This window comes from Rhincodon typus, chromosome 9 (genome assembly GCF_021869965.1).
Source record: "Rhincodon typus isolate 14 chromosome 9, sRhiTyp1.1, whole genome shotgun sequence".
In the NCBI taxonomy this organism is placed as follows: Eukaryota; Metazoa; Chordata; class Chondrichthyes; order Orectolobiformes; family Rhincodontidae; genus Rhincodon; species Rhincodon typus.
In genome coordinates, this window is record NC_063340.1 from 60847219 (window position 1) to 60870145 (window position 22927).

At 38.1% G+C, this 22927-nt stretch overlaps 1 protein-coding gene across 3 annotated transcripts in view; it reads left to right on the forward strand.

The window, feature by feature from the left end:
- The window catches only part of LOC109936473 (EMAP like 4), a 277428-nt gene that overhangs the window by 233369 nt on the left and 21132 nt on the right, over positions 1–22927 (forward strand). For all 3 annotated transcript variants that reach the window (XM_048601028.1, XM_048601027.1, XM_048601029.1), the window contains 3 exons: positions 6139–6227; positions 10248–10345; positions 22072–22159. In XM_048601028.1, coding sequence (XP_048456985.1) covers positions 6139–6227; positions 10248–10345; positions 22072–22159 — 275 coding nt within the window. The remainder of the gene's footprint in view (positions 1–6138; positions 6228–10247; positions 10346–22071; positions 22160–22927) is intronic.

Below are 22927 nucleotides of genomic sequence, written 5' to 3' on the forward strand. Positions count from 1 at the left end.
CCCTGCACATCTGCTAATGTGGTATACTGTATCCGCTGTTCCCGTTGTGGCCTCCTCTACATCAAGGAAACCAAGCAGAGGCGTGGGGACCGCTTTGCAGAACACCTACGCTCGGTTCGCACTAAACAACTGCACCTCCCAGTCGCGAACCATTTCAACTCCCCCTCCCATTCCTCAGAAGACATGTCCATCCTGGGCCTCCTGCAGTGCCACAACGATGCCACCCGAAGGTTGCAGGAACTGCACCGCATATTCCGCTTGGGAACCCTGCAGCCCAATGGTATCATTGTGGACTTCACAAGCCAAAATCTCCCCTCCCCCTACCGCATGCCAAAACCAGCCCAGCTTGGCCCCGCCTCCCTAACCTGTCCGTCCTCCCACCTATCCCCTCCTCCCACCTCAAGCCGCACCCCCATTTCCTACCTACTAACCTCATCCCGCCCCCTTGACCTGTCCGTCTTCCCTGGACTGACCAATCCCCACCCTAGCTCCCCACCTACACTCACCTTTACTGGCTCCATCCCCGCCTCTTTGACCAGTCTGTCTCCTCTCCACCTATCTTCTCCTCTATCCATCTTCTATCCGCTTCCTGCTCTCTCCTTATTTATTTCAGAATCCCCTTCCCCTCCCCCATTTCTGATGAAGGGTCTAGGCCCGAAACGTCAGCCTTCCTACTCCTCTGATGCTGCTTGGCCTGCTGTGTTCATCCAGCTCTGCACCTTGTTATCCCTGGTAGCCTCAACTCACTGGTTGATGTTTTTCATCCTCACGAAAACTTAAATAAGATGAGGAACATTATAAAGTGGGAGGATCAAGCTTATAAGGACCTTTCAGAGTAAACTATGTAATTAATGCTTTACAGCTTAAGTTATTTGCCTGGCTCATACTCATTTTATTGCAAATTCTAGGATGGGAGTAAATAAACTCAATTGTTTATGTTGAAACAGTAAAGTTTGAAATTGAAAATGAGCTTTATAGGATGTATTACTAATTTGTGGTCAATAAAATGAAATTGATAAAGTTGTGTAAGGGTATGAAAGGGCTAATGCTGTGAAGTGCATTAAGCACTGCCTAATATGCGGACATCAGATGACCTCCGGCAAGAGAATGGCTTTGGATCTCAAAGTAGTAAATCTTAACATCAAGGTCTTCCTCATAGTCATAGTAACAGTCGCCTATCTTACCAATATAACTTGTACTATCATGTGGTGGACTATATCTTGTTTAAGACATGAGTTGCTGCTTAAACTACCAGGAGGTTTTCCTCTCCCACACTGGACTGGGCGGACCTTGTAGATCCCTACCAGTAAAAAGAATGGTTGTAACAACTCTGCCAGATGGATCTTATACCATTGTGAGCTGTGGTGAGGATTCATCTTACAACAGTTTAACATATTAGATATACAATTTGACATCAACTAATTGTCTAGATTTCAAACTCCATGTATACAATATCACAATTATAAATTGTTTAAAATTTCAGACAGGACACTTTTGGCGTCTTAAGGCAAAACTTCTGTTTATGATTTGTAGCAGATTTGCCTGTAGAAGGTGAAGTTGCTGTTTTTACTGGTATACTGTTGCTACCCTCCCAGGACAATCATTTGTATGTGGGTAGGTTGATCAGTTGTTCATTGTTACTAACCTGAAGTGCAAACTACCCATGGTACAGTAAGGAGTGACAGGCTTCTTATTATTTCTTTCTCCACATGACCCACAGTCAGCAAGAATAAGAGACATGATTGACTGAATTTAGGATTAAAATATGAAAACCCATACCCTTATAAAATGTTGCAAAAAGGAGTTATTTTTAAAAGTTTTCATTGACTCCATTTTCAGGAAACTACTATTTATACTCAGATTATTTACTTATTTTAAACCCTTCCAAAGGAAAAAGGAAGAAAATGTAAAATTCTCCACAGAGAAAAACAATTTTGGTCATTTTGCATGTAATAAATTGACACATGGGAAATCGTAACTTTTTTGTCTCAAAGTCATAGCCACGAAGAACTTCAAGTGTGGGGTAGTGTTGCTCCATGTATTTCATGTGGTTTGGCATTTGTGATTCTGACAAGCCGAAGAATATCCAAATAGTGATGGATGATTCAGTTTGTAGTCTAGATAGAAACACTGAACAGGACTCGTCGTTTCCTGAATTTCAATAGTTTATTTCAGAGCAGTGTAAAATAACTGTGTAGTTATTATTTTACTGCTGTTGAGAATTTAAACGTGCGTGAAATTTGTTGAAGTATTGAACCTTAGCTTAAAAGAAAAGCAAAGCATTATGGATGGGATATTGCAATAGATTGAGCCATTGAAGACTATATCATTTGAAATGTGTGCCTTGGTCTGATAAGTTGAGGTCAATGATCAAGACTTGATATAAATGTTTTATATTTGCCCCAGTGCATCATGCACTATTAATTTTTTATTACATCTAGATCATATTCGGGATATTGTGGGGAAAATATTTCGTAGTTATTTTAACTTATTCAGATCTGCAGTGTACTTAAATATAAATCTGCTTGTCCAGACTCTCATGTTAAGAAAGATCAGAACGATCAGGCAAAATATGTTCTAACATGAGCCTGAAAAGCAGTAATTTGAATATGACTAATGTTTTGCCAGAGGTTGCTAGAAAGTTAATAATATTTGTAGTCTCATTCGCTTTAAATGTTACATTTTGGCTCTTTTGGTAACATTTTGTAAGATTTCCAAGAAGATGCAGGTGAAGCAGATCAAGATATAAATAAGAGAGTTTTGCTAAGAAAAAGCTTTTGAAGCTTTTTGGCTTGCACTCATTAGGAGAATGCACGAAAACTAAATTTCAAACAGTGAATTAAAGCCTGAGGAAGGGTCACGGGACCCGAAACGTTAACTCTGTTTTCTCCTCCACAGATGCTGCCAGACCTGCTGAGCTTTTCCAGCAACTTTGTTTTTGTTCCTGATTTACAGCATCCGCAGTTCTTTTGGCTTTTAGAAAAGGGTGCTAACTGGTTGCTAAGTTGACTCTGGTCAAGTGTAATATGACAAATACACCTGGGAACTATTGTCCTCCCCCACTTTTGCTTAAGTCAAAAATGGAGCAATGCCTGGACATACTCCTCTTTCCTACAGAGGACAGGTCCCTGCATTTGAATATCTGTCATTTCTAGTGCATATGAAGCGCAATACGAGCCTGATTCAAATATTTAATTGTATTTTTTTGTAATTCATAACATGATCACGTCCTGATTGTGCTCAACCTGTCCATGCTTGCTGAACAATCTGAGTCTTTTCTGATGAATGCAAGACAAAAATATTTTGATAGTGTTGTTTCAGCAATATTCAACTTCTCTACTAACAAATGATTAGTAGAAGGGTTATTGCGTGCTAAACGTTTTGAGCAACAAAGATTTTTGTGGTCCTGATCAGTGATTATATCCTTTACATTGACATCTTTATTAAGGAATGTTTAGAGCTGGTTTTGTCTGCTAGTCTGTACTTTGACAGTGAAAGAAGCAATGAGGAATGAACAATTGCAAAGTAAATGCTTGTAACAACATTATGGATTGCATTACATGAAAAGAGAGACTTATAATATTGTATAGCTAGCCTGAGGATTGGACACATTTTACAAAAAGCAATGAATGACTGCATAACTGATTAAAAAGTGAAGAAAATAGAAAATTAGAGTAAAATAGTGAGAAACGTAAATTTAAGAGGTTTTGAAAATACGCAAAAAGGAAGCGTAGGTAAAGTAAAACATTGACCCCTTAGAGGTTAAGATCAAATGAATTGTGATCAGGAATAAGGAAATGGCAGAGATGTTAAACAACTATCTTCATCTGTCTTCGTAGAAGAAGGCAAAAGGTAAACCAAAAATAGTGCAGAACCTAGGGATAGACTGAGAGTGAGGAATGTGATGTAATTAACATAAGCAGGGGCAAAATGGTAAACAAACATATGTAATAAAGCAAACAAATCTCCTGGACCTGATTGCTGGTGTCAATGCAGTGACGAGTCACTGGACTAAGAGATTCTTCTAAGAAATTGAATGGAATGGACCTATATACTGGAATTTCAATGAATGAGTGGTAACTTAGAAGTTCTGACAGGTTAGATCTGTGAGGTTGTTTGCTTCTCACTGGAGGGTGGAGAACTAGGATCAATATTTTAAGCTAATGGACGTTAATATTCTAGGACTGAGATAACGAGGAATGTTTTTCACGCTGCATTGTTAATCTTTACAGTTGTCTACCCCAGAGTGTCATGGATGCTCCAGTCATGGAGTATATTCAAGAGTGAGATATTGAGATTGTTAAACTCTTAGAAAATCAAGGGATTATGAAAATTGGGTGGGAAGTGGATTGAGACCACGATCTTATTAAATGGCAGAACAGATTTCAGGGACCATATGGCCTACCCAGTTGCAGGGAAGGGTTAGTGATGAGTGGAGATGCTACATAAGGTGGTTAGAGTTGTAGTCCAATAACCTTGACAATTTTATAGAAAGCAGAGAAAAGATTGTGACTTTTTTTCTGCCTCTGCTGGGCATATTTCTCGATGCACATAATAGCACAGACCCAGGTGGCCAGCTGTGTCCTAGCTGGCTGTGCTTGGTGAGGTGACCTGTTTTGCCAGTCCACAGGAAAGAAGGTGATCCTCCTCTTCACCACTTCATCTACCAATGCCTCCATGCACTTATCACTGTCGTGGGCTGGGCACTTCCCTTCTGGGACACATCCGTTTCAGAAATGTTGGAGCAGCAGAGTATGAAGGACAGTTCCTGACTTGCAGCTTTTGAAGTAGTGTGCAGCTGGATTTTAAATATAATACCAACTATTTGAACAGTGCAAGATCCCACTAGTAATGAATACTTCTGCCTCTGTTGTCACCGGATTGAACTTGTGGAGTGCAGATCCGTAATTAATGAGGTGAGCAGCAGAAGATTGCATTAGAAAATGGCCACGGCAAAGAACCTCCATTTAAACTCCTTGAAAATAACACTTAATTAAAATGGGAAAATTCAGCCCTATGTTTCAGATCGTGGTCTTTAATTGGATAGGGGGACAGTTGAAAACATGTAGATTTTAAGCAGGTGATTGGTACAGATGGGGGCAAGTGGGGAAAAGAGCATAAGTGTATATCTGTGATATAGTGGAAGGCTTGCCAGCTGTAACAGTGTCACTCCACGATATTGCCGAGCTAGCTGAATATGCCCGGCATTTTAACTTTTTTCTTTTAAACTTAATTTGTTGCTGCATTGAAGATATGGTATATGCAATATCATATCCAAAACTTGCAAAATGTATCTGCTAAGGTGTTTTGCATGTCTTCTACTTAGTCAGGTCAGGACATGTCTTTGATCTCTGTTACATGGTTAGACTGAAACTGCTTATCTAGGTGCAAAAGTACTCATAACTGTCCCTTTAGAGGTATCCTAATTTTTTTAAAAAATCATTTTGTTTGGCATTTTCAAAAGCTACTTTCAACTTATGGTATTCTACCTTTTATATCATTTGCCCTTGACTTTAATTCTACTGTTATTATTTCGAAGACTGCACATGGCAGTAGATTGAGAATCAGAAATTAAGATCTCATTAACTATTGAGAAATGTTTCAAGGCATCCAATTTTCAGACACTGATTTTATTGTTTCCTTGTAGCATTTAATAAAGATTGAGAGTTTCACAGTCATAGCCAAGAAAAACAGTGAAATCTGTCGTACTAATGCAGAACTCTGGAATGCAGTCAATGGGAAAATCATGATTGTCAATAGGCTGTATACAGTCGATCCATTCTAAAGTATCATTAAAAGTATGCATCTCAGTATTAGACTCATTGGCTGGTACTCAAGTAGTGCACTCTGTATTTGAGGATCAAATTCTCTTCACAATCAGCATAAGGCAGACATCTCTCTCTACTTTCAGGAGAGGCTTATGTAATTTATTTAGAATGTTAACATGGCACAGCTATCTGTGGGAAAGTGTTAAGCAGAATGAAATACTTTAACAAAGGACAATTAATAGACTAAGGAATTATTAGACTAATTATTTTTCCAAGAAAATATGACATTTATTGATTTAATACTACAATATAGTAAGAGAATTGCTTAATTGTAGATGAATTTGATTTATTAATATTTCTTGCACAACAGATGGTTTGTTCTAGATGCTGAGACTAAAGACCTGGTTTCAATACATACTGATGGAAATGAACAGCTTTCAGTGATGCGATATTCTCCAGGTAATTGACTTTGTTTAATATTTGTTCCAATTACTGATATACTGCTATCATGAGTACAATTTATTTGCTGATGAAAAGCTCCCAATTATAGAAACAGAAAATAGGAACAGGAGTAGGCTGTTTGGCCCTTCAAACTAGCTCCATCATTCATAATGATCATGACTCATCATCCAACTCATCCTGTTCCCGCTTTCTCCCCATACCCTTTGATCCCTTTACGCTAAGAACCATATCTTACTCCTTGAAAACATTCAAATGTTTTTGCCTCAGCCTCTTTCTATGGCAGAAGCTTTCACAGACCCATCATTGTTTGGGTAAAGAAATTTCTCCTCATCTCAGTCCTAAATGGCCTATCGCCTCTATCCTGAGACTTCGACCCTAGTTCTGGACTTCCCAGTCTTTAGGAAGATACTTGATGCATTTACCTTGTCTAGTCATTGAGAACATTAGAAAAAGGCCTTTCACCTTCCTCCTGTTAAAATTTCATAGGTTTCTGTAAGATTTCCCCTTTCGTGCTTCTAAACTGCAGTGACTCTACCCTAATTGATCCCGTCTTTCCTGTCTGAGGAACAATCTGGTAAACCTTTGTTACACTCCCTCCATTGCCAGAATATCTTTCATTAGATAAGGATATCAAAGTTGCACACAGTACTCTAGTACAATTGCACCAAGCCATCCCTGCTCCCGCACTCAATCCCCACACTATGAATGCCAGCGTAGCATTTGCTACCTTCACTGCCAGTTGCACCTGCTTGCTTGCTTGCTTGCTTGCTTGCTTTCAGCAACTGATGTACAAGATACCCACATCTCATTGCATCTCCTCCTTTCCCAATCTATCACTGTTTAGATAATCTGCCTTCCTATTTTTGCTTCCAAAGTGGACAATCTCACATCTATCCAGATTATGCTTCATCTTCCACACATTCACCCCCTTCACTCAACTTGTCCAAATCATAGTTCACCTTCCCACCCAGCTTTGTGTTGTTGCAACCTTGGAGACTTTACTTTTAATTCCCTTATCTAAATCATTAATATATATATATTGTGAATAGTTGGTGTATACAACTGATCCCTGCGGTACTCCACTTGTCACTGACTGCCACTCAGAAAGAGACATGTTTAGTCCCGCTCTTTGCTTATTGTCTATAACCAGTTCGCTATCCATGTCAGCAACCACAATTCCACGTGTTTTAATTTTATGTACAAATCTCTTACGTGGGACTTTATCAAAACCTCTCAAAGACCAAATAAGCCACACCCACTAGCTTCCTCTTATTCAACTTTACCAGGTGAATCCTCACAAAATTCCAGTCAATTTGTCAAGCATGATTTCCCTTTCATTCATCCATGCTGACTAATTCCAATCCTGTCACTGTTTTCCAAGTGCTCTGTTATTAAAACTTTTATAATGAACTCTTGCATTTTCTCTACTACGATGTCAAGTTCACCAGCCTATAATTCCCTGTTTTCTCTCTATCTCCTTTTCTGAATTGTGAGCATAGATCAAGTACCCAGCAATCTAGAAGAAATGTTCCAGAGTCCATAGAATCTTGAATGATAACCACAAATGATGCTATTTTGATGGCCACTTCCTTACATACTCTGGGATGTAGATTATTGGGTCCTGGGGATTTATCAGCCTTTAATTCCATCGATTTCCCCAACATCATTTCCCTACTAATACTGATTTCCTTCAGTTCCTACCTCTCACTAGACTCTGTGTTCCCCAATATTTTTGGGAAATTGTTTGTGACTTCCTCTGTGAAGACAGAACCAAAATATGTGTATAATTAGTCAGCGATCTCTTTGTTCCCCTTAGAACCTCCACCTATTTCTAACTGTAAGGGACCCACATTTATCTTCACTAATCTTTTTTCCTTCGTGTACAAACTGAATGTAAAAGCTACTATAAAAGCTTTCTGTTTCCTGCAAGCTCACTCTTGTACTCTTATTTTCTCCTTCTTGATCAATCCTTTAGTCCTCTTTTGCTGAAATCTAAACTGCTATCAATCCTCATCTCTGCTGCTTTCTTTGGCCAATTTGTACAGCCCTTACTCAGATCTAGTAATATCTCTAATTTCCCTTATTAGCCATGGTCAGGCCATCTTTCCTATTTTATTTTTGTGCCAGACAGGAATGAACAATTTTGCAGTTTCTCTTTAAATGCTTGCAGTTGCCTATCTACTATATCCCTTTAAGTAATGTTCCCGAATTTATCATAGCCAGCTTGTGTATCACAACATTATAGTTTCCTTATTTAGATTCAGGACCTTAATCTTGGAATTAACTACGTCACTTTCCATTTTAAAGAACAGTGCTCTTGCTTTTTCCCAAGGGGTCTAGCACAGTTAGATTGCCAGTTATTCCTTTCTCATTTATCTAGGATGGCCTGCTCTTTAGTTGGTTCCTCAATGTGTTGATCCAGAAAACATTTTGTATACACTTCAGGAAGTCCTCCTCCACAGCATTGTTATAGATTGAGCAAATAAAATCAGTATGTGGATTACAATAGCCCATAACTACAGCTGTGCCTTTCTTGCTTGCATCTCTCATTTCTAATGTAACCACTTCTGTTTGAGGATCAATATACAATCTCTACTGTTGTCTACCCCTTGGCATTTCTAATCTCTGTGCATACAGATTCCACTTCCTCTGTTGATGTTAAAACTCATCAACCAGCAATGCTACCCCCTCTCTTTTTCCTCTTTTAAAAATCTGTATACCCCTGGATGTTCAGTTCCCATCCCTGGTCACCCTGCAGCCATGCCTCTGTAATCCCGACTATATCATACCCATTTATATCTGTTTGTGCGACTAATTTATCCACTTTATTGTGAATGCCCCACACGTTAAGACCCAGGGCTTTAAGGCTGGTCTCCTAAATATTTTTAGACCATTCTTATTATTTTGCATTGTGGCCCTGTTTGATTCTTGTCTTTGAATTCTCTCTAAACCTCCTTATCTTCCATTTTCTAAGTCATTTTAGATTTTAATTCCCATAACTAATTCTAAATTTATTTTAGCAGGAGAAGATGACATGGTGGCATTGTCATTAGACTAATAATCCTGAAGCCCAGGCTAATGATCTAGGGATAGGAGTATAAATCCCACCATTACAGCTGATGGAATTTAAATTCAATTAAAAATATGGAATGTAAAGCTAGTCTCAGTAATGGTAACCATAACTATTATTTTTTTTTCTCTCTTAAAAACCCATCTGGTTTGCTGACGTCCTTTCCTGATTTCGCCTACATGTGACTCCAGAACCATTCCAATGTGATTGACTCTTAATTGCCTTCGAAATGGCCATTCAGCACCTTTTGTATAATGCCACAGTATTCCAAAACCAGAAATTATTTAGACCCAAATGTTCCAGATTGGCAAGGTCACAGTACATGCAATCAGTTGAAAGGTGACAAAGCTTGCCACAAACATCTCCAGATTTCTCAATGCACCTTTAAGGTCAACCATAATAAACCATTCTTGGACATTTCAGGCTAATGACCTGATGAAAGATGATTTGAAATATTACCTTTTGTTTCTCTCCGGACAGCTGCTTCCTGACTTGAGTGTTTCCAGTTTTCTGATTTTATTTCTTAAAATAGTGCTGATCTTTGAAATTACGGTTTGATCAACCCTAATTAACATGGGGCAAGCGCACTGTTGCCCTACCCTGTTCCTTTAGGCTTCAGCCAATTGAATAATTAAGATTTCAATTTCCTGAGAGGGCACATTTGCCATAAATAGTAATTCATGCAACCTGTGGTCAGAGAACATTAGTGCCAGTTATGCCATAGATCATGCCTTAGATTGTATTATGGCAAGCTACCCATAATAGAAGTGTGAGAGAGACTTTGTGGAGGAAATGCCTATTTAATAATTGCAGTAAATTGCATAATATGTTCTGGAAACTACTCCTGACCAAATCTCCCAGAACGTTTAGATATTACCAAGAAGGTTGATGTACTGCAACTGCATGGTTATTATTTGTATAGTTAACACTTTATATATTGTTTACAGATGGTAATTACTTGGCAGTGGGGTCCCACGACAATTTCATTTACATCTACACAGTAGCCGAAAATGGCAGAAAATACAGCAGACAAGGAAAATGCACTGTAAGTGAGTAATAAAAAAAAGTTTGATCAGTCAGAATTAATTAGAAATGTATGGTTGATTATTGTTGATTTTTTGCAGTGGGCTCGCTCTGTAAACACACCTACTTCCACAAAATAGACTTTTTTTTAATGTCCCCCTTAAATGTTGAGTTCCAGAACAATCATTCCACAATATCTGCGTATGTACATTTTCTCCCAAATGATTCAACTGAATCAGGAATACAAATATAGCTCACATTTACTTGCAGTTGCTCTAATCAATGTTTCTATGCTGATTTTTTTTTGAACACTTTCTTTGCAAATTGATGTTGAAAAAGATATTAATGGTCTTAAAAAGTTGTTGAAAATCCCATATAATTTTAATACTGCATTTTTAATTTTAGCCTCAAAATGATGAACTAACATTGAGCTGTTGTTGAGCCAACAAAATTTACAGTTATTAAATGTAAATAACATGCATAACGTAGTATTTAGATAAAAACATGTAGGTCCCTATGATGTGTATTTTAATCTGTTAGACATACATTTACTATTGATTCCAGATGCTTAGTTATGCTCAATGGTGACAGCAATGAAAATCTGTTGAGGAAAACAAAATAAATCTGATACTTTTTAGGATGCATCTTTTCAACGTTGAATAGTTCAGTTGCGAGGTGCTGTGAAGATTTTTTTGCATATAAGAGAAGTCATAAAGGAAGGCATTCAGCCCTTTGAATCCAGGTCGACACTCTATTGAAATCTTATCAGTCCTATTTCCCCATGCTTTATTCTCTTAGTACTGCAAGTTTATTTCCCTAAGATGCCCATTCATTTTGCCTGCATTTCCTCCATTCTCTCACAGGTAGTGAGTTTCACATGTTAACATTTACCATATAATAAGGCTCTTCCTCACATCTGGCATGCATTTCTTGCCCCATCTTAAACCCATATGCCATTGCCCTTGTGCTCAACTAATTATCCAAACCTTTCATAATCACACCTCTATCAAATCTTCTTCAAACTCCTTTGCTCTGTGTACAACCATCCTAGCTGATCCAACATTTGAAGCTAAAATCCCTCATTCTTGAAACCATTCTGACAAAACCACGTCAAGCCCCTCATTATCCTACTTAGAGTATGGCAATCGGAAATGGACAAAATACTCTAGTTGTGGCTTAATCAAAGCTTTGTAGAAGTTCAGACTAACTTTCCTGTTTTCAAACCCAATGCTTCTGTTTGTAAATGCAAATGTCCATATGCTTTATGAATTATTCTCCCAGTATGCCCTGTACCCTCTGAGATTTTAAGCACATAAACACCAGCCTCCCCTGTTCCTTCACAGTCCCTTTAAAACTGTCATTGATTCCATAATGCCTCTTTTTATCCATTTTTCCAAAATGCATCACTAATACTTTAAATTCAGTCAGCTGTGTGTGTCTCCATTCTGCTCACCTATGAATGACATGCTACAGTTAATCAGTATTGTTGATAATTTTTAAAAATGTTAGACTTCTTGAGTCATAGTATGATTACAACAAGAACGCTGCTTGACCCCTAATGTTTGTTCTGTCTCTCTGTAAGAACTACTGTAACTTCCATTACCCTTCCCTGTTCCCTTCAGCCCAGCAATTTTTCTTCTCCCTTCAGTCAATTGACCAGTTCTCTTTTGCATTGTCAGTTGTGTGTGCCCCCTACCACAATCTTGGGAAATACATTCCAGATTTTAACTATATTTGCGGTGTAAAAAAAAATTCCACATGCCATCATGCTTTTGCTAATCACTGTAAATCTGTGCCCCTTTGTCAACAGTAAGTTTTTTTTTCCATTTTTGCACTGTCTCAACCCCTTGTTGTTTTGATCATCTCAATCAAATCTCCACAATCTTCTTTACCCCAGGAGAGCATATCCAGCTTCTCGAATCAATTCTAGTAATTGAAATGCCTCCTCTCTGAAACCGTTCTCATGAATTCTTTTGCATCCTTTTTAAAGTGTTGTGCGTAAATCAGTCTTTACACATTTTTTAAAGCTTTTGTTCTCCATGATCCAACGTATAAAGCCCAGGAACCCATATGCTTCCTCAACCCGGCTTGTCACCTTCAGTGTTTGAGCACACATCCTCACGTGTCCTTCTGCCTCTGCACCCTCCTTTTTAATTATATCTTTTCTTTCATATTATATTCTCATTTTTCCCATTAAATTGAATCATTTCACATTTCTCCACATTAAATTTAACCAGAGATGCATCCAGCTGTTCCACCTGTCTGTTTGCTTGAAGTTTATCAGAACCCTCCTCAAAGTTCATGAGCTCCAACATTTGTCTTTTGCAAATTGTGCCTTGTGCATCCAAATCTAGATCACCATCGGTCCCAACACTGACCCAGAGAGCACCCCCTATATACCACCTTCCAGCCTGAAAAACGTTCACCAACTGGTTTGATGAACAGTGGCACAACCTGAAAGATTAGCTCTGTTTCTCTCCACAGATGCTATCCATCATACTGGGAATATCTAGTGTTTTGAGTTTTATTTAATTTTCTACTGCTGTCTTGCTTTTGGTCACACGACCAATTCTGTATCTATGTTTCTACTGTCCCACTTGTTTGAATAGTTCTAACTTTGCTCACAAGTCTGTTATGTTGCACTTTATCAAATTTCTTTTGGAAGTCTTTGTGCACCACCTTCATCAAGCATCTCTGTTGGCACTTCAAAAACCTAAAGCAAATTAGATGAACATAATTTGCCCATGACAATCTGTGCTGGCTCTCCTTCATTAAAAAGCTTTGGCAAAAGGTCTTTTAATTTTGCCTTGAATCTTTAGCTTCTGAAAAGCTTTCCTCTCACCGACGTTCAACTTCTCGGTTTATCCTTGTACTTTCTCTTTGAGGGTATAACATATGCAATTTCCAGTCCTGGCTGCTGTTACAAATCCACCAACTGCCACAGTTACTTTAGTTATACAGGAAGCAGGGTGCGAGGATATAAACAAACGTCAACATTCCTGCTCCTCTGATGCTGCCTGACCTGCTGTGTTCCTCCAGCTCCACACTATATTGACTCTGATGCCCACATCTGTAGATCTTGTTACCTTTGATTCCATTCTCCCAGTGCCTCTGTCATTTTTGCAACTGTTCAAATGATGCCAACTTCAACAAAGGGGCCTCCGAAATGTCCACCCCTTTTGTCAACCAAGGATTCTGCACCACTGTGGTCAAGTGGCCCTCAGCCATGTCTGACTCATCTCCTGCACCTCCGCCCTCATCCTGTTCTTCCCTCCCACAACTGCAATAGGATCCCCTTTGTCCTCATCTACCATCCCACCAGCATCCACATCCCTAGGATCATTAGCCACCATTTCCACCATGTTTAGCAAGATACTGCCATATATTTCACCGCCTCCCTTGTCAGCCTTTTGCAAGGATCATTCTCTGCAGGGAAACTGTGGTCCACTGCTCCTCCACTCCCAACACCTCCCCATAGCACCTTGCCTTTGAATCACAAAAGGTGTAACACCTGCCCATTTATTTCCTCCCTCCTCACTTTACAAGGCCCCAGGCACACCTTCCAAGTCAAGCAGTGCTTTTTCTCTCGCGCTCCCCCTCCTGCACTCCCCCCATCTCCCACCCTCCTGTCCCCCCCCGTCCTCTCCCCACACCCCTCCTCCCTCGCCTCTGGCTGTTACACTGTATTCTGCACTCTGAGCTGCTACCCTGATGCACTTAGTAGGGTACAATCTGCATGCAGAGCAACACTTTTCACTGCTTCTTAGTTGATTCACAAACATTCTGATCAAGAATATCCTCCTGACTGCATAAAGAGTCAAGTCTAAGAGACGGAAATAAGAAAATGCCAAATATTAGCTTTACACAGACTCTGCAATTGGGATTCTAAGTCATATGACAGCGTCCTGTGCTACATACAGCATTTACAAATATTTTACAAACTACCCAAGTATTTGTATTCTAAAATTTTGATTCTCAAATCAATGCATGTATCATGCTGTCAAACTTTGCATTTATTTTGTGCATGAACATGCATATAAACTTGTTTGTTTGTGTCATAAAACATTCTTTGATTTTCATTATTTTGCTTTGGAAGTGAAGATATGCTGAGTCAATATAGTTAAACTACAGCCTGCAGGAATGTCCCAAATACAAGTGTTGTGCAGACTGTGGCACAGGCCTTTTGTTTTCTTTATTTGCTATGTAGGATTTTTTCTCTTTTTTTAAAAAACACTTAATTCTACATATTGTTCTATTAACCCACGAATTAGAAGGACAAATTGATGACATGCTCAAATTGTTGCACTTAATGGGATTGGTTTAATGTGTTTTAATTTATTGCACACAGGATTGCAGATTTTAAATGGGCAAAGATCTGAAAAGAATATAGTTTTTTTTAAAAAAGGTCAGCACTTCATTGATATGTTACTTGCAGCAAGTAAACACTTGCCAATATCTAGCTCAGTTATGTTGGCAACTATGTTTAAACAAAAGCTAAATGTGGCTAGCTTGTAAAGAGTAGATTCTCCTACCAATGATTAGTTGGATTCTCTTTCTCCCCCCAAGATCTCCTCCAATCAATTGGTGAAATCTTCTTTTGACCGCAGTATAGATCCCAGATGTGTTCAATCTTTTATACACTTTGTCAGAATGGAGCTGGTTTACTACATTGAGAAACTTCACTGTCCTATAAAGTTTCTTTCAAAACCACAGTACCCAGTTATATTGTGAGCCCTTCATTTACTACATGACTAACATCTTTCTCTTGCTTTCTCCGGTAATTTTACGTTCTGTTCAGCCAGGAAAAGAGGTTTATATTTTTGCTGGGGCAGTGTGCTTCACCTGATTTTCATTCATGGTCTATTCTTCATGATTAAGGAGAAGAGTCTTTGGTTGGCTTGTCTTAATGTCTGTTTTCCTTGATAGCATTTGTTTTGGTCCTGATTTGTCTATTTTTCAAAAACTGTAAAAGAGCTGTTTTCTCAGTTTTCATCACTTTGTAATAAAGTTTGATGGATAGTATTGTTGATCATTTCCTTGAATTAACTTTAAAGGTTTTTCCCCTACAGATAATATTTGTAACTTCAAATGTAAACATTTTCATGAGTAGAAGCATAGAATACTTAGAGTACAGAAGATGGCCATTTGGCCCCTCTCAAGTGTGTCTGCAATTAAATTTAGTCAGTCCCATTCCTTCACCCTTTTTCAATGTAGCCCTGCACTTTTCTTTCCTACTGATTACCTATTTGCTACCCTTTTAAAAGCCAGCATTGAATCTGCTTTGATCCTTTCAAACATTTCATTCCAAATCGTAACCCACTTGCTATGTAAAATGATTTTCCTTGTGTTTGATTCTTTGCCATTCACTAACTGTGTGTCATCAAGTTCTCAACCATTCTACCAATGGGAACAGCTTCTCCATCTGCTTTGTCTAGACACCTCATGATGTTGAACACCTCTTTCAAATCTCCTCTTCACCTTTTTTCCCCCTCATATCTTTCCGGGACCTTCTCTCAAGCCTTTTTTTTTAAAAAAAAATGTAATGCCAGAATTGCACACAGTCAACTTTGGTTGAGACTGAACCAGTGTTTTAGAAAGGTTAATTATAACTAACTTATATTCATGTCCACTCTATTATGTAAAAAAAGCTCAGGAACCAGTATGCCATTTTAACCACTTTCACAATCCGTCCTACCATGTTCCAACAAGATGTGTACTTATTGCCCCAGGTCACCTCTCTTATCCCATGTGACTTTAGGATTGTATTCATTCTTCTTGTTATTCCTAATGTATCAATTCATACTTCTCTTTAAATTTATCTGTTAAATAATGTCCCTTTCCACCATTTTTCTGAAGAAGGGTCTAGATCCAAAATGTCAGCTTTCCTGCTCCTCTGATGCTGCTTGGCCTGCTGTGTTCATCCAGCTCTATACCTTGTTATCCCTTTCCACCTAGTTGTCTGTCCTTTTGAAGTATACCGTCATGTTAAGTTCCATAGAGTCATGGCACAGAAGGAATCATTTGGTTTTGTCCAGTCCATGCCAGTTCTACAGAGAACGGTCCAGTCAACCTCATTCCAGTATCTGATCCCCAGACCCCTAAAGGTTTATTTCCCTCAAGTGCCAATCCAATTTCCTTTAGAAATCATTGAGCATTCATGCTTCCACCATGTCCCAGCTCATTACCTCTAACTGCATTTTTAAAAAAAATCTGTTCCTCACATTCTCCCCTGAGTTTCTTGCCCAGAGCCTTAATTTTGCATCCCATAGTTCCATAATTAGCTAATGGGAACAGCTTTTATTTGTCTCAACTATGTAAATCTCTGTAATCTTGTACACTTCTGTCAAATCTCCCTGCAGTCATCTCTGCTGGAACTTTCCTCAGAGAAAACAAAGATACATTTTTGAACAGTAAAGGAATTAAAAGTTATGGTGAGTAGATGGCTAAATGGAGCTGAGCCCATGAATAGATCAGCCATGATCTTATTGAATGGTGGAGCAGTCTTGATGGGCATGGCCTAGTCCTGCTCCTACTTGTTATGTTCTTGTGTGGCTATGCTGAGTTGGTCTTCCACTCTCACCTGTTTCAAGATAGCAATCATCAGGAAAATATGTGAATTTTTTTACGATCTGTTCAACAATCAATGGCTTTATGCCTTGTGAAATGCTGCTCACCTTTTCTACTGCATGTTGTGTTACTACTACAAGCTTTGGACTCATTCAACTGAGATGAATGGATTTAGCTCAGAATCTATTATCTGGAATTGTTTCTTTCTTCCTTACTATTGCATTGAATTCTCAGCTTGGTTAGCTATGATGGCTTCATTTTTGGGTCATCATCTTGAGCCATTTCACACAGGTCTGAAAAGCACATTATGTTGCAAGTTGCACCAGAGTCTGACACTACACCTTCTGCAGCTATCAGTCTGAAAGTTGGAAACTATTTATTTTTAGATTCTTTAGGCCCAACAGTTCCTGCTTGTTGTATGATTTGACATGCTTTGTCAGAATTATCATCTGAAATTTCTCAAGCAGCCATCTTCATAGGCTTAATAAAAACCAAAAGAACTGCAGATGCTGTAAATCAGGAATAAAAACAAAGCTGCTGGAAAAGCTCAGCAGGTACGCCAGCATCTGTGAAGGAAAAAACAGAGTTAACGTTTCGGGGCCGGTGATCCTTCTTCAGAACTGAGTGCACTGATCGGTGGTCTGTGCCCCCAGACCTCACTCTGTCTGAGTTGTGATGTTCAAAAATAATGTTCTTTAATAGCATTTGTGGGTAATTCAAATCGGGTCTTCCAAGCCTTTCAAGATTTCTCCAATCTTGCTTTTCAGCTTCTCTGTGTACAATGTAACACCCTTTCCCCAGCGCAGATGAAAGTTGCTACTCCTATTTTTCAGATTTGTCTGTCTAACACTGTGGTTATCTGCTAATTTTGCCATTCAGACTGGAAAAAGCTCCATTTTTAGTGGCCTTTCATCCCCATCTGATCAAGGACTGATAAGTTCAAAGCCATACTAACTGACCCAGCAGTGCAAATTGCATACTGAAGTTCTTATTATTCTTTGCTGTTCTATAAAGTAGATGCTCTCTACAGCTATCAAAATCTGCATCTCATATGCTGGCTTTTGAGGTTTCTTCTTTCATGATTCTAAACACAACACAACTACGTCAGAGGTCACATGACTGTCGCAAGTCATAGTGAACAAACTATAAAGTACAAATGCGTTTTTCCAAACAGTGGTAACCAGAACTGGGTGCAGTAGTCTTTTTGGGCCTAAACAGAGCTTTATAAGGGATCAGCATAACTTCCCTGCTTTTGTACTGAATCTGTCTATTTATAAAGCCCAAGATCCCATAAGCACTCTGTCAAAATATCCTGCCTCCTTCAAAGAGTGATGCACGTGCATTCCCAGGTCCCTCTTTTGCAGCATAATTTCAGATGCTGCGCAACCTGCCAGATTTACCTCCATGCTATTTATTGTAATGTATATCTCTACATATGCATATTCAGTATCTCAACATACTTCAGTCCACACACTTAATGAATCAGTCTTCAAACCATGCTCTGGATGCAAACGATTTCCTCAGATTAATACTGTACTGGTTTGTTCATTGTATTTATTTTTTGATTGCTGCTCCTCAGTGTTTGAACGCCATCATTGTGTTGTCCAAAATTCTAAATTTTTTTTTTATAAAAGTATGTTTTTGTTTGAATATGTTACTCAGAAATCCAAATTTCTCATCTGTCAACCCAGTAAATATAATATGGTAATGTACTTTTTTTTTCAATAATTATGATTAGTCACAAAGGTTAAGTCGCTGCTTTCTTAAACAAGAATCTCGCCTGTTCTCAAAGCTCAAATTTCAGCCAAAGGAATTTTGTGCAGCTGCCAAATTTCTCTCAGACCAGAAATAAGCTGCTTATGATTGTATAAAAACATTTAACTTTTGGAATTCAACTTCTAGATTGCAGGGAAATTAAACAATGTAAAGTGATCTGTGAAGTCTGATTAACTGAGGAAGTTTGCCATAATTTTTACTAACAGTCGATCGTTTGAGCTATCTGCATATCAACTTCAAGATAAGGGGCATTTTTGTAACAAATATTGTATTTGTAATCAGACTGACAAATAATCAGTTATATTCTGTGAATAATGCATTAACAATTTTTGCTGATTTACTTTTTTAATCTGATAATCATGGAAGGTACCACACAGTCTGTAATTAGCATGGAAATCTGCAGCATGTAAAACATGAAGCACAGAAACCAATGATGTCATGTATTTTGATTTGTCTCTGGTAACGTGTCAAATGAAGAATGGACTCTGTGACCCATGCTCTGAGTGTCTTCAGCATTGCTGGAGAAATAGCTAGGTTTGGTGTCTGTGTCATTAAAATCTTCGATAAAGTGGCCTAATGTGTTGCTCACTTCGATGAATCTGTGTGCTCTAAATTTCGGTTGTGACTACATCTTGTTCTTATATAGCAAAAATTATTAAAATGTGGGTACTAAGATGGAAAAGAGCTCACAGCAATAGGAGGAAGTTTGGGATATCTTGTGTCACAGAGATAGTTGTTCCAAGTCCTTGATTTCCTTATTTTTCTTCTGGTCTGTCCTAACAACCCAGTATCTTGCAATTTAGGAGAGTGCAAGGTGAATCTTGCTTCTGAACCTTCTCAGTTATAAACTCTTAGTTCTACCCTGCCAGTGATTCTAAACCTTGTGGTTAAGGACCCCTTCAGTTAGTGATCATGTCCCAGCTACATCTAAATTATAATGCTACTTTTAATGAAAATATTTGATGTAGAGTAGCTAATGAACTGGTGTTCCAGTGATTAAAAGAAAGCCAGCAAAAATAACTATACGACCATATGGTTATTTGTAATGTAAATCTTCATTCTGCTTCTGTTCTCCCCTCCTTGTTTAACAGTCCTATTGCCACCTCACAACAAACCTATCTCTAGCCACTACTCATTCACTTACTGTGGACATTTGTTCAAGTTTTATTGGTAAAAGTATGTAAGTTGACCTGTTTGATACACTCCAGTTATTTTGAAAATCTCTCTCCTCCCAAAGTCTCTAAATCCTGATCTTCAGATTATATTCACGTAACTGGTCTGTCCAGCCCGAGAACTTGAAGACTGATTAATTGATGAGTGTCTTTATGGATTGTTTAAACTTGCATGGAAATGAATCAATCAGGTAGATTTGGATTTCCTTCCATTGAAAAGAAGCGTAAGATCACTGAAGTTAATCTGCACATACTATCTTGTGTCAAGAATCACCTTGAACATCATTAATGAAATGGATGCAGCGGTGACATTAATTAAATGTGAACCACACAATGGTTAATGTTTAAAAGTTCATGTTGCAAGATCGTGACTTTTATTTTACTTGGCAGCCCCAAACCAGTTCATATAATTCGACTTTATCAGGTGGATCCTGCCTGCATTGTTTAAACTAATTTCTTTTTAAGTACATTTACTGTTCCTCTGTTTCCCTTTTACAGCTAAGGAAAAATCACATAACCCCATAAATGTAATACCAGTGAAATTTCGCATTGATAGCATATCCCTTTACTAGCTAAGTAAGTTGTACTGTGCTAAAGCTGTTGTTTGAAAAGATTGATTTGGTTCAGTCATCTTGTGTAATAGATTTGTCCTAAAGCATGTGGCAGATTTTCTCAAATGAATTGTTAGCATTTTACAGCAGTCTTGAAAAAGAACAAAGCCAGCCTATAAAAATTCTTCTGCAACTGAAGCCTTTTTTCCCCTCCACCACCTCCCCCCCCGACAAAAGAACTTATTAAACATGTCAGTTTTTATTTAATGTCCTATCATTTAGAAGGTGTGCAGACACATTTTAAAATGAAGGCGCGATTTCTGTCCCTTGTCTTAGGCAAAAATTTTTCCTTTGCTCATTCTGATGGAATCAGCTTTACAAAACTAGTGTTTGCAGAATGGCAGACATGTAGTGACATGTTTTTAAATAAGCAGCTAACCCTCTTCTCATGCCATTACATTTGTGGAATTGTTTTTTATGGGGAAAAATAAGATTCAGAGGTGGACATAGTTTAAATGCTCTTGGCTGATGACAATTTTAGATAAACGCAAATGAAAGTTGTACCCAGTTTACCAGGTTTAGCTTGTCTGTTATGGTGATTTGAGGAGGTGCATAAAAGCGCTTTGACAATGGAAGCCACTAATTGCCTCTTACTGAAAAGTTTAAAGGAAAATTGATAGCAGGGAATGTTAAAATAAGGAAACAAGGAAGCAATAATTATTAAAGCTTTTTGAAAGGCTGATAAAGCACGTTCAAAACCGATAATACCTCAGGTGAAATCAAGAACAAAAGAACAAAAATAACTAGCAAAAATGAAGGGAAAGGGAAGGCAACTAGACTACTGGAAAGTAACATGAAAATTATCACAGAACCTAGTTAAACTTGATATCGAAATGACAGAACATGTGATCGTTGCAGTGACCCACTGTGCTATTTTAATGATACCATTACGATTGTCGGTGTTCCAACATCAGGATACACTGCTTGCTGATCACCCTGATGTGTTTTTCAGGTCTTGCTACAAAGTGCATGATGTATAACACCATGTTTAGCCTAGCAGTCATATTTTAATAGCACTGTCTTAACTTCTTATGTGAAGAAGAATCACTGCAAATATTTGTCTGCCAAAACTAAGTTTATTTGCGGCACGTTTACTATGGGGAAATGATCACTTCTTTTACAACCTGCTCTGTCTGACCTCTCTTCTTCTTGTTCCAAGCATCACAGGTGTGTGAAACTTACGGATACCAGAATTGGTGCTGGAGTAAAAGAAAATTTGAACAATATGGGCAAAATCTAATGACAACCTTGGTGCCAAAAAAAAATTAAAGCAGTCAGAAAATGACAATAGTTTCCAGATTAAATGTATTTACTAGTGTCCTTTAAGTCAGATGCCTGCTTGGGATGGGTGCTTCCTATATTGAGGACACCCAAATCAAGAAATTACTTCTCCATGCAACATGAGCAATTTTATCAGGACTCCTAACCATTTTTTGCTGCCACATTTAATTTCCAACACTGAAATGGGCAGGGAAAGCTGAAGTCCAAATGTATTGTGGGCCAAGCATTTTGAAATTGAAGTGGATAGCTATTGCATTTCTAATTTGTTTTCTCAATTTGAAAAAAATGCCATTGGCATATGATCTGTCAATTGATTTTATTATTTTCCTCCCCCTCTTTAGGGACATTCCAGTTATATTACACACCTTGACTGGTCACCAGATACAAATTTCATAATGTCTAACTCAGGAGACTATGAAATCCTATATTGTAAGTATACTGATATTTCCTCCCAAAAGTGAAAAGAATGTTTTTAAGGTATCTTATGATATTCATTTGTGTATTTCTTCGTTCTTTGGAATAATATATTTTCTTTCAGCCTGTGATCGATGTAAAATGAAAATTTGGCATCTTAGTGACCATCTTTCAACCTCAGAATTTACAAATTGTTACTTGTGCACTTTGTCTTATTTAGTAACCTAGGCACAGAAACAATTCATTGTATATTACCACTGAGCTATTACTGCCAAATTATAGTAAGGCTGCTACAATTTCTCATTCTGTGGGGAATCCTAAATTTCACAGACTGTATATGTATAGTCTGTACTAAACTCTGCCAATGTAGTGGTAGCTAACATATTTCAGTGGCTTGAGTTTTGTTTATGTTTCTATCCACCCCAAGCTCCAGAGTTTTTAGAATGGTTTCAAATACATCAGCAAATACATTTGAATGTATTACTAAGGTTTCACAAATGTCACTTGTCTCAATTTACAGCTATTTTAAACACAAGCAGACCAGCATTTTGTAATCACGAATCCTTCAATTGAAAATTGATCTGAAATGGAATGCAGTAACAGATTGCAGATTGCACAACTTTTGCCTGAATGTTTGCCTCTCAGCCTTGTGAAACTCTGACAATAATTGCTGCTTACATTCATGTAGTTCCATTTTATGCAACAAAAATATCCTACAATTTATTATGGAACAGTCGCAAACATCAATCAGAAACTGGAAGTAAAGTTAAGGGATTGATTTTT